The sequence below is a fragment of the Crassostrea angulata genome, chromosome 3 (genome assembly GCF_025612915.1).
Source record: "Crassostrea angulata isolate pt1a10 chromosome 3, ASM2561291v2, whole genome shotgun sequence".
Taxonomy (NCBI): Eukaryota; Metazoa; Mollusca; class Bivalvia; order Ostreida; family Ostreidae; genus Magallana; species Magallana angulata.
Genome location: NC_069113.1, coordinates 37,601,369 through 37,614,651, shown reverse-complemented (window position 1 = coordinate 37,614,651; position 13,283 = coordinate 37,601,369). Strand labels below are relative to the sequence as shown.

At 33.3% G+C, this 13,283-nt stretch overlaps 1 protein-coding gene across 1 annotated transcript; it reads right to left on the bottom strand.

Moving 5' to 3' along the window:
• Window positions 1-1,421: 1,421 nt before the first annotated feature.
• On the bottom strand, window positions 1,422-6,755 carry LOC128177656 (uncharacterized). The gene is made up of 5 exons (XM_052844455.1): window positions 6,619-6,755; window positions 6,380-6,509; window positions 6,122-6,270; window positions 2,050-2,091; window positions 1,422-1,903 (listed from the first exon to the last, which is right to left on the bottom strand). Exons 1-5 carry the CDS (start codon window positions 6,691-6,693, stop codon window positions 1,433-1,435), a joined length of 867 nt encoding a protein of 288 aa, XP_052700415.1. The 5' UTR covers window positions 6,694-6,755; the 3' UTR covers window positions 1,422-1,432.
• Window positions 6,756-13,283: the final 6,528 nt, after the last annotated feature.

Genomic DNA, 13,283 nt, shown 5'->3' with positions numbered 1-13,283 from the left:
TCTTTTATCGAATTTCTGGAATTCAGAAACCAATTATTAGTCGGTTTCACCGGAGGGGACTATAGCTTTCCTCTGCGTCCGTCAGTCCGTCTGTCCGTCCGTCTGTCTGTCCGTCCGTCAGTCCGTCTGTCTGTCCCACTTCAGTTTTCCACACTTTTTTTCTTAATGCATTTGAGGAATAATATGAAACTTGCTGAACAGCTTCAAAATGTCAAACTACAGATCAGGTTTACACTTTTGTAGCGTCTGATTGACATATTTTCGAGAAAATTAATTTTTTATATTCCAATTTTTTAATGTTCGGGTTCGTTATCGGGTTAGGTGTGTAACTGAATAAACGAGGTCAGTATGTAGTCAGTAATAATATCGTGCGTTACTTGAACCATTCCTTTTCCTGTACCATTCCTTTTATCATTTCTAACAAACAAATAAATTCTATAAAATAGTGTCAAGCATTGTGTTGTAAATTTAATCGGCAGGGTTTTTTTGTATTATTATTACAATCGGGTTCGTTGTCGGGTTGGGCTGTTTAACTGTGTGGTTTGATTCGGGGTACATTAGGTCACATACCACTATTTTTCCCCCGTGCTCATTAGGTCACATACCACTATTTTTACCCCGTGCTCATTGATCAGGTCACATAGCACTATTTTTACCCCGTGCTCAGTAGTTCCATTCTAAAAATGTATGTATTATTTCAAAAATTCCTAGGGGTACTAAATGGTCGAATTTGGTTCCTTTTATGGCATGGATGGAAAGAAGAAGGTTTGAAAAAAAAATACAGGCAGGAAAAAATTAGAAAAATTATCTTTACAGGCGCATTAGAAAGGGTGTAAAGAGGCCAATGTTTACACAAATTCCAAAGTGAAAGTGAATTTTTCATGGTAGGGGTTATTTTTGGGGCCATATCTCAGTCCCCTCTCGATTGATTTTCCTGTAGTTTGGATATGTTGTTGGACTAGTGTCAGTCTATAGGTATGCTGTATTTGAACTCATTTGAGCCGGTGGAATATTTTATATGATTTATTTTTGTATAAAGGAATAAGAGGGAATAATAATTGTGGTCTGTGTCCAGAAGACGGTAAGAAATGATATTGTGCATAACAGTGCATTGTTTTCACAAATTTTTACCAGCAAATACAGAATAGACGGCGAAATTACAGAAGATGAAATATAGAGTATTATTTTACCTATTTCCTATTTAATTTCTATATCAACTATATAGATTTAATTTCCTCTGTTCTTTTATCTCTGATTAAAGCATGACATCTCGTTTACAATAGCTCTGAAATAGTTGTGTGCTTGGAAGCTTTCATAGAATAATACAAACCGGTAGGGACATGTATTGCTTATGCAATACTCTCAGAATGCTTGTTTTATTTCATCTCTCATTAACAAAGATTTCAAAACAAGATTTGTTTCATTATTTTCTTTATTGTATGTATACGACATCAGGTTCAGTTTCCATAAAACACTGAAACACCGTATACGGTCCCCGATCAGCTGTTCTTGGATCCGATATTAATTGACCCGAGTTGTCGATATTCCTAGCATCAGTTCGACCAGGTTTGTGAGAGAAAAGGCCGTTTTCATCAAGTCTGAAAAAGTGATAGTCATTACCAGGCCAAATAACCAAAGCCACAAGGTTTCCATTAGGTTCTGGGACGCATGATGTTGGTGCATCTATGCGTATCAATCCATCCAGCTCAGCTCCGAACTGAACTGATGGTCCATCCATTGTTTGTATGCGGTAGTTGTTTGCTCTTCCTGGTTGGGCAAATGTATTTGTTATTATATCATTTCCATAGTTATAGCAGTTATTCCAACGCCGAACAAATCTATTGCTATTCCACTTTAAAGGTTCGAAGGTCGTTTCTGAAGACACTTGTTCGCATCGATTAGTCTACAAAAGTAATTGAAAATCCATGCATGTAATACAAATTGTATTTATTACTTACGCAACTACATAGCAGACGCGTTTATACATTTAAAAAAAACCTTAACTGAAATATTAAAATGTATTGTTTCTTTAAAATAATAATAATGTACCTGATTCCTATTGTTCATCTTGGAAACATAAGCCCCGCGAATCTGCAAGAAATTTAACAATATAAATGCACATATTTTATTTTAAAATAAATTGCGTGTTTTGACACACATGTGATGCTATTTGAAATTCCATACGAAACATTTTACATTTTCTTTCAGAAACCCACTCTGAATAAAGAAAACTCTTTACTTTAAGTTTACAATGTATTAACAAGTATTACATGTATCAAACACGCATTTGATTAACTTTGTGTAAAAAATAGTCTTTTGGGTGAAAATTATTTAATGAAACAGGCAGTGCGTTAAATTTGAAGACACTTCCGCTTTACCTGCATATAGTATAATGTTTGTCTGGTGATGTATAGTTTCAGTGAAAAGTACTTAGTCTTGCCATTAAAGTTATTGAGCCATGGCCAAATAGGATAGAACTAAAATATTAATTATAGAAATATATGATTAATTACATGTAACTATCAGTCTTATCATATTTCGGGATTAATTATGAAACCTAAATCGATTTACCCAATTTATTAACGTATTACTTGTTGATATTGTTACATAGGACACAAAGAATAGATGTTGGAAATAAGTTATAAATTTCAGTTCAAATGTTTTGTATTAACAATTTTAAGATATTTAATGATTATAAGGAGAACCAAGCAATTTTCAGCATGAAAACCCTACAAAATACAACAAAACCCATTGAAAATAGAGGCCTATATGACTCATCTACCATAGCAACAGCTCAGAGAGTCATCAAGGACATGGAGAAGGATAATAAAAATTATTGTAATTTATTCTTACTCTATTTCATAAAATATTATGCAAATCTAACTTTTTATTACAAAATATATTTATATATTATAATAATTTAACACGACCCACATACCATTCAGAATTAGAAATATACTGATATTTTCTAAACTTGTTTGTTTATTGATTAAACTTGTTAATTTATTAGTTGGATTGACAACTTAGGATTATGACAAACTACATGTGCATCCCCAGTTTTTCATCCCCAGTATTAAAAACGGTAAAAAATAGTGCATTTGTTACTATCGTATCTTGTTTTCATGTCAATTTACTAAAACATGATATTCAAACACTTTTTGAGAAACAAAATCTCCTTATAGCAGTTTATTTAAGATGCTAAAAAAATCCAAAGTTACTTTTCGATTAAAAATATTTACACAAAACTAATACAAGTAAGGAATTCGACTTTTTTCTTAATAAAAATGGGTTTGAACGCGTTTAAAATTATTCTAAGTATAAGGTTGTTTTTTTTCGACGAATATATATATGTCTTTTTGCCTTATATGGAACATAATATTGATAATGCTATCAATAAGCAAATGTTGCAAGAAGTTCAAAAAACAATCTTATCTTCAAGAATGTGTAACTCGATTTCTTTTTATAGTCAAGACCTCAAAATTGGACAATACAATCTCGCTGTTAATAATTGACATAATTCACATCAAATTTTATGGTTATATTAAAAGCAAAATACACGTATGGTGACGTTTTCTAGAATTTTCATTAAATATTTTGTACCTTAATTAATCTTAAATCCACAGTCTCAGATTCATTATTTTAATATATTTGAATGCAGGGTCATGACAAACTGTTGAATTTTATTTAAATTGTAATTATACAATATCTATTTATATACGTTTAAGTGTTTAAAATCTTCGTCTCAAAAGATAATACACAAGCGCTATTCTTGCATAATTCTACTTTACAATTTACTTTTAGTTAACGGTAGAAATATATTTCCGTATCGTGAAGTAACAAAAAGGTTTCTTTATAAATAGCAGAACAAACATTTCTAATGTATGAAAAAGCAACTTAATGGCAATGCAAATTGTAACAATTAATGTTTCATGGAAATGTGATTTAAAAGTTATGGTTGGGCGGTTTGGACAAAAAATGTAAAGTCAGATATCTTTGATATTTTAAATTTTAACAGGTTTCATTCCAAAAAAAAAAAAAACCACAAATATTAAAATTTCGGAATTGAATTATTTGAAAATTTGGCCTATCTGTTTTTACTACATAAACAACGTTATTTCAATAAAATAATATTTAAACTTTTTGTAGCATTTATACGTTTAAATACAAACTATACACGATAGTTTATAATGTTTTTAGGTCACCTGAGTCACTCAGGTGACCTATTGCAATTGGTCTTCGTCCGTCGTCGTGCGTCGTGCGTCGTGCGTTAACAATTTTACATTTTTAACTTCTTCTTGAAAACTACCAGGCCAATCGTTACCATTTTTGGTGTGAAGCATCTCTATGGTAAGAAGAATCTAAATTGTGAAATTTATGGCTCTACCACCCCTGGGGTGCCACGGGCGGGGCCAAATATGCAAAAAAAGCCAAATTTTCAAAAATCTTCTTCTCTACTTCCACACAACTGAGGAAAAAACTGAATGCATGGTTATGATGTCCATGAGGCCCTCTACCAAAATTGTGAAATTTATGGCCCCTGGGTCTGGGGTTCTGGCTCTAGGGTGGGGCCAATATGGCCATATAGTAATGTATTAAATCTTAGAAAATCTTCTTCTCTACTCCCATATATATTTGTTAAAAACTAAATGCATGGTTATGATGTCCATGAAGCCCTCTACTTTAATTGTGAAATGCATGACCCCTGGGTCAGGGGTTCAGGCTCTAGGGTGGGGCCAATATGGCCAAATAGTAAAAATGTATTAAATCTTAGAAAATCTTCTTCTCTACTATCATATATATTTGTTAAAAACTAAATGCATGATAATGATGTCCATGAAGCCCTCAACCTAAATTGTGAAATTCATGACCCCTTGGTCAGGGGTTCAGGCTTTAGGGTGGGGCCAATATGGCCATGTAGTAAAAATGTATTAAATCTTAGAAAATCTTCTTCCCTACTCTCATATATATTTGTTAAATACTAAATACATGATTATGATGTCCATGAAGCCCTCTACCTAAATTGTGAAATTCATGACCCCTGGGTCAGGGGTTCAGGCTTTAGGGTGGGGCCAATATGGCCAAATAGTAAAAATGTATTAAATCTTAGAAAATCTTCTTCTCTGCTCCCATATATATTTGTTAAAAACTAAATGCATGGTTATGATGTCCATGAAGCCCTCTACTTTAATTGTGAAATGCATGACCCCTCGGTCAGGGGTTCAGGCTCTAGGGTGGGGCCGATATGGCTAAATAGTAAAAATGTATTAAATCTTAGAAAATTTTCTTCTCTGCTCCCATATATATTTGTTAAAAACTAAATGCATGATTATGATGTCCATGAGGCTCTCTACTAAAATTTTGAAGTTCATGACCCCTTTGTTAGGTGTTCATGCTCTAGGGTGGGGCCAATATGGCCATATAGTAAAAATGATTTAAATCTTAGAAAATCTTCTTCTCTACTCCCACACATGTGGGCAAAAAACTGAATACATGGTTATGATATCCACAATCTCCTTTACCTAAATTGTGAAATTCATGGCCCCTGGGTCAGGGGTTCAGGACATGAGGGGGGGGGGGGGAGGGGCAATATGGCAATATAGTGTTAATGCATATAATGTTTAAAAATCTTCTTCTCTATTCTCACACATCTGTATAAAAAAACCGACTAATAATTGTTTACCAGGAAGTCCTCTACTGAAATTTTAATTTTCATGTCCCCTGGGGTATGGGTTTTGACTCTAGGGCAGGGCCAAAATGGATGTATAGATGCTAATGCATATAACGTTAAAAAATTATCTTCTTTACTCCCACACACCTGAAAGGAAAACTAAATTCATTATTTTGTAGACCAGATCTTTTAGTTTTTCACCAAAATTATAGGTTTCACAGTTCTTTTTGAATTAATTGTGGTTGTCATTACAAATTTATAATTTTTCTACTCCAGTATGAAACCTAATTAATTAGATGCATATATGAGACTCCATGACAAGTTTGTGTATTGGATATATGCTACTCAGGTGACCGTTAAGGTCAATTGGCCTCTTGTTAAAATAGGTATATGGTTCACATAACAATTTTGAATGGTTTAGAATTTGTTGACAACGAATTTGCTGTATTGTACCCTTTCGTGACAATGCAACTTGACGTCTCTAGGTATATTACTCCATTCTAGTAGTTGATTTTCAATTGAAATGTCTGACCCTCCTGCAACGACTTTAGTCTCTGTAGCGTTATCCATATCATAAATGGTGAATCCCCGATAACCAAGACCTGATCAAAGGGAATACACAGTGCAATTACGCATTTACATTCATTGAAATATAAAATATTGATGTTATATACAATAAAATATATAATACTCAATGGGCCTCAATCTTACCCTCATTTAAAATTGATCCTCTCCATTGATTGTTGGAGGCTAACAGTCGCTGTATTGGGCGTTTTATCATACGAGCAACTGGATTGGGACGACCAGAAAATACATTCAGCTCAACGATAATTGTCCCGTTCTAAGGAAAATATACAGTTAAATAATTAGTTAACTCTGACTAAAGTATTCTTGAAAGAAACTTTTTAAATCCAAGTACTGAATTAAATTAATGTTTGTACAAAAATTACCTCGCTTTGAGACTTTACATCCTTCAAAAGAAAACACAGAAACAAAGACAAAAGAGAAAAGTGAATCTGTTCCATATTTTCTCTGTGGTATTCTCAATGACAACTGGCTTGTATTTGTGCAGGGATTTCCTTAAAGTAGAAGTTATTAATTTCAGCATGTCATGCAACAGACAAATCTTGTTCGTTTTTATGTTATGTAGTGCATAAAAGGTCGAGTTCATTAACTTTACTACATGTGTCAATTCTCATTATTGTACGGCGGGTTTGGTTTTATTTATGTTTTAACAGGTAAATATTTAAGGCGTGCAATTTTCTTTATTAAATAAACATTTTAACTTCTTTAAAAAATGTATCGTTTTCCCACACCAATACCATTACTCATAGTTTAGGGATTTGTGTTTTATTTGACATTTTGTCCATCAACAACAGATTTAACAGTAATTTATATAATTTACACATTGTATGTGTGGATTTTCATTTAAGAGAGAGCGTTTCAATTCGCTTCTAAAGAAAGTAGTCACTTGCAAATGGAAAAAGAATGCCTACACAATTGATATCACCGAAAACACACTTCTCTTTTACGAAGTGGGTTCCTCGGACATCAAAATGATGCTCGAATACTGAATTTTAAGCAATTGGCTGCCTTTCAAAACAAACGCGTCCTCTTTTCCCAAATAAAGACCCCTTTGCTACTGCATATACTCGTGCGGAAAAAAATAACTGCCTGCAAATCAGAACAGGCAATGTAGAGAATTTAATCTGAAAATAAACAGTTTAACAAGTATTCGGGAAATGAAACTGTCTGACACAACTGGTACCTTGTAGACTGTCAATATTTGTTCAGCTACGTCATTAAGAAGAAAACAAATCATGAACTTCATTTCTAAGCGTAATATTAATTTATAATACAAAATAACAAAAAGCTCCGTGTTTTAGTTTCAAAATATTTTTTGAACTTTTCATACTACCCTTTCTCTATTAGCGTACATTGTCCGAATTTGATGGCGCTCTACGCTGAAAATGCCTAATAAGTGATTTATCATTTTCGTAAACTTGCAAAAGCTATCATATTGCAACGTGCTTTGGACCGATGACTTTAAGACTGGACATATAATTTATTTGCCAAGTCTTACAGGTCGTGGTAGTTTTAAAGCAACCTAGTCAGCAAGACCTGCAATAAAAGACATTTGCTGTTGCATTTTGAATTTACTTTTTAGTTTAGGTTTAGAAGGCAACGAAGAAAAATTCGGACACAGTAAACACAAAAATAAAAAAAAATCTTGTTATACATAATAAACAGTGTATTATATTAGTGTTTAAAGTGTAAATTTCCATGCTTGCGCGGAATATCATTTCGTATGGCCATATCAACCTCCCCCCCCCCCCCCAAAAAAAAATAAAAATCCTTAACCTCTTATCTATGCCCTGGGCAGTGTATTTCATTATTTAACATCATTATCCGGTTGTATCAATATCAAATGGTTTATTGAAGCATTAATCTACTCCAACTATTTAATGAGTCATTAATTTCCGTTGTATAAAAGTTTTATGAACAAATCGGTTCATTAAATTTTCACATTTTAATGATTCCAATGGGGCTTCATTAACGCTTAATAAAAATGGCAGGTAACCTGATGTTTCATCAGTTAGGCCAAAGAAGAGCTGATAGAGTGCTAAGAGAATGATTTTCGATTTGTCGTATGACTGAAGAGGAAATTCGGAGGTGATATCGTTTCGGAAAAGATTCAATAAAACAAATTGTGGATCTGTTTGACCCAATCATCGGCCCCTAAGAGATAACAAGCGCTCTCTCTGTCTGTCTGTCTGTCTGTCTCTCTCTCTCAACAAGGGCTAGTTGCCCATTGTTTTACTCTATTACGTCACATAATTAGTCATTTTTTGGCGGATTACTGGCGCTAGAATAATAATTTTACTTGTCATGCAGAAAGTATCGCTGGCGTTATTTTTCAAACATTCTTTCTTGTCTTTATGAATTGTCTCGTCTTTATTAATTTTCACTTTGATATTGTTTAATAATACAAGTGATACCGACTTGTTTGAGTAATCAACCTTTGCATAAATGATCAAAATGACAGGTGCTTGTAAAACTACGGGACATTTTAGATTTATAATGAAAACAATACTAACCAGTGTTCTTCTGTTCAAACTGATACATACAATGCACTTACTCGTGCACTTTCAAACTTTTATGTGTGTGTGTGTGTGTATATATATATATATACACACACACTATTATATTTATATGTTGTAAATAAACAGATTTTATCAATATTTTCAATAAAAATAAGAATCAAATATATTTATATAACACAAATTTGACTGTTTAAGATGGCTCTTTATACCCACAGTTTATTCCAATTTTCAATAGAAGACCACAAAACATATACTTATAAAATATTAAAATGATGATAGGGATACTATAGGTATTTTTAAAGAATTTTCAAATGCTTCTTCGTGTTGTGGAAAAATAATTTTTAAAAAGTAAACTATTAAGTAATTGAGAGAAATTTTTTTGTCATTTGATGGATACTCTGTTGACATATCATCTGAAAAAGCTGCTTGATGTTATAAGAAAATGTATTTTAATAACTGTGACATAAAAAATTTGAATACAAATCATTGCAAATAAACACAAAACATCTTGGGGACTTTTCATTTCTGAATTAAAGTAAATTTCCTAAATATCACGATGGAATGATAAATAAAGATATATATTTTATTATAGGCCTATATAAGTGAATTTATTTGCTTTAAAGCTTTTTTGCTTTCTAAGTCAAATATATAAAGGGGAAAATTAACTAATAGGATTTATGTATCCCAACCTGAGAGAAATTCAAAGCCACCCTCCCATCCCCTTATGCATCTTCGCTAGCCAAGGGTTTACTTACTGATCCGCACCGCTTCTCACGTTCGTGAGATTTTAGAAGATTAGTGCGAATGTTTCTCGACTTGATGCAATACTGCTGTTGTCATAGGCAAAATCCCATCGTGAGCCCTGGACCGGTAAATGTCCGAGTAAAAATAAACTGGCGTCTTCAGGAGAATAATGACGTATATCTCCGCTATTTTAAAACCCATCAACTTGAAATTCGACATGAGTGTATCTTAGACATTACTTTTCTGAAAAATACATGCATATTGCAAGTGTTGTGAAAAATAATTGATTTATTAGGCTTTTGAAGCGTGCTGATAGTTTTTTTTATCTGGGTCAGAGTTCGACCCCTTTCTTTATTTATGGTTACATTGAAATTAATGTTAAAACGGGCTTGGCCCCTGTGAGTGAACCCACTAACCCACTGAGCTACGCTGTAATATATCAAAAATCGGAAAGAAACTATTTTAAAAATTATACTTGATTTTATTGTTTTTAACGATAAATAATACGACACAACGTGAAGGTGTCACATTACTTTTAGAATTTTTTATTGAGCGGTCCAAATACATTTCGCCTGTTTAAATCAGCCAGTACCGGAATCGCATGCTTCCAGATTTACTTTTTTGCGTACTGCGCCATCAAAAAGTGGTGTATAGAGCCACCTTAATCTGTCGGTTTGTGAATATATAAAATTATTTAGCCATGGAGTTTGAATTCGATTTAAGCGAATATAAGAACGTGTTATAGAGTTTTGAGGAGGAGCAGCGTCTCATATGTCCTGCCCTTTGGGATGACGTGTCCGATGGCTGATTGCCCTAACCACATCAGGAGAAATAGCCAACTACTTGACCACTGAATTGACATACATAGAGAAGAAAGGATGATCTAAAAGTGTAAATCGTCCAAGAAGTGTTCCGAACACGTTATGACAGTACATCGAAGGGCAGTGTAAACAGGTTGTTAGTGGATATATTTGTAATTAATCGTAGTTATATCTCACCTGGACACTCATCATTTCCCAGAAAAATGACAAAATTGGAAGAGAGGGGCAGGAAAAGAGAAGAGGAGAAAGAAAATAGAGGACTGCTGCTGGGGTTTGTGTGAACAAAACCCCATCTTTGATGAGGAGGGAGTGATCAGAACAAACTCCACAATAAACAATGAACCGTGATAAAAATGCTACTTGATAAGATCGGAAACACCAAAAGATTGAAATCTAGGGAAAATGTTGAACATAATGTTAATTTATTGACTGAATCGAAGTTTCATTTTGAGGTGTTTTTTTTTGTTGTGTTTTCTTTTAAATTAAATGAATATATTTTTGTTTTGGGGGGGGGGGGTAAATAGGAAAAACTCATTAAAATTAGAAGTTTTATAAACAAGCCAGGAAAAGTTCAATATAAAATACTTAATAAGTAAATTTTTGTGACATGTGAAGCTATTTTAGACTTATATTTCAAGTTCTATTGTGTTTACACATGCCCGTCATATTGGTATTTATTTCAAAACTTATAAACTACAATTTACCTGAGAGGTTTATCACCTGTAATTTTAACTAATAAGGTATTGTAATATTTTACAGATGGCTGATCATTTCTTTTGTGTACTCGCATGCACTTTGTAAAACTGTGTTTTAAGTATCTCGGCAGACTGCTCGCCTTGCGTCCACTGCTTATTACAGCCTAATTTACGTGCTTTTTCTTTGTGTAGTTTTCCAAGGGAGGGGCGGATAAGTGTTTCACAAACATCTCTTGCTAGTATTCATTCATGTAACATGGAGGGGGGGGGGGGGGGGGGGTTGGAGGGGGAAACGTAATATTTTTTGGTTATCCTGTGCGCATAAGTATGGTAGTGCCTTGCATCATTATCATATTTAAATTGGCAAAAAAATTATCGCTTAATGAATAACAATATATCGGGAACATATGTGCTGGAAAAATTGAGGTTTAAGAAAATGTATGTACAAGTCCTGGGCTTTCTTGTCATAAATCTTAGAATATTATAAATTTCTCAGGCGACGCTTAGCCGTGTGTAAACATATATTAATATCGTATTATTCACACTAAGGACAACCAGCATGGACAAATCTTGATCTTATTGAATCGGCTAGTTATACATGTAAATTTACACATACAGGACAGTCGCATTCTACCCCGTTCATTATGTTTAGGTCAGTTGGGCTATTGGCTCATTAAGTCCAATTTCTAAATGATCCCAAGTATTAATAAATACAAAGAGGATAAGTTTGTGGAACACTGATACCCTGCATGACATTTTATGGCCAAAATTAGTCTTACAAGAGTAGACTAGACTCCAGGAGCATGTCATGTTAAAGATAAAACATATTGTTATGTGATGTCTGAAGGATTTTTAAAAAAAAGTTCAACTGCTCGAAGTTATAACAAAATAGAAAAAAATCCAAGGTAAAATCTCGAATTACAAATGAAATACAAAGAATATTGGTTTATGGCACTAAAAAATAAATCTGCAATACATAAAACCTATACTGGCTACCGTTAAAACTTATACTTCAGCTGAATCAAAACTGTTTTACAAGGTGCACCTAATTACAATCGCGCTTGATTTTTCTCGACATTATTGTAAGCGATGATGCTTTAAAAGTAAAGAACAATCGACGTCATGTGAGTGTTTTACTATGGAAGATTTTACAAGAAATAAAAGAGATGCGATGGACGCGCGGGCGCGCCGACGCGCTGAATACAATTGGCCTGCTTAGGAACTCTATTTTTTCTCAGATTGACAGAAGTTTATCAGACGCTTCACTTTAATAATATTTTGAATTTAGAGCCTAACATGAATTTTAATAAAACCTTGTAGAATTTTTTCATTTTTCATATTTTAACTCTAAGAGAACTTAGTAGTTTTTTCATTGTCCATTTTTGTCATTTCCATAAATATATTTCATTCATTTCTTTGACTTGAGGTACCAGTTTCTTATCTACACTATTCATCATTTCGTGATAAATGTTAAAATCTTAAACATGATCTTTATTCATTTTTTTTTGGCTCACTTTGTGTAACTGAACTATTCAATAATAACATACAAATAGTAATTACCGCCGTACCCGACTGTCTAAGGAGCAGAATTTATCCCCCTCTTGGCTAGCAGTCCTGTTAGATAATACATGTAGTCTTCTTACTTATTAGTCTGATGATTTTTATGAATAAAGCTACTCTAATGATGTTACAGTGAAGACTATTAACATTTTTATGAATTGAAAAAAAAAAGCTTCTGAGTTCTCAAGTAAAAATTTCATTCCATTGGATAATCAATTAAGTGTACAGTCGCGTGCAATAAATGAGTTCGCAAAATGGCCATCGTGACATCGGCTATTTTTCGGGAAGGTAGATTTTTTTAAAGGTGATAAAAGCATTTTTTTTTTTAATAATCGTCCGATGATTTTCGGACTTTTTTCTTTTTTTTTCTTCCTGCTTTCGTCGATGTTATTTTTTGAGTCATTCCCCTTTAGTAAACACTTATCGTTTGCAAAAACATGGCCCCAAACCGGAGAAAAGTTATGGGAAAGTAAAAAAAAGTCGGCATACTGATTTCAGATGTTGGATATTATATGTTAAACACTATAAGAATGATATGAATAAATAGCAAAAACTGCGAGGTAAGGTTTTAAAATACTGAAGTCCGGATAATGCTTAAATCGTGACTCGAAGTGAAAGTTGTTGAAAAATTGCACTGCGAGATGACTGAATCCTATTTTAGAGTCCCCAGAAATAACAGAAAACATGCTTA

Coding starts and splice junctions, on each gene's coding strand:
- LOC128177656 (XM_052844455.1), bottom strand. CDS start 6,693: ATGGAACAGATTCACTTTTCTCTTTTGTCTTTGTTTCTGTGTTTTCTT. Junction 2,092..6,121: donor AGTTGCATTGTCACGAAAGG/GTACAATACAGC, acceptor AATTTCTTGCAG/ATTCGCGGGGCTTATGTTTC. Junction 1,904..2,049: donor AGATGAACAATAGGAATCAG/GTACATTATTAT, acceptor TTACTTTTGTAG/ACTAATCGATGCGAACAAGT.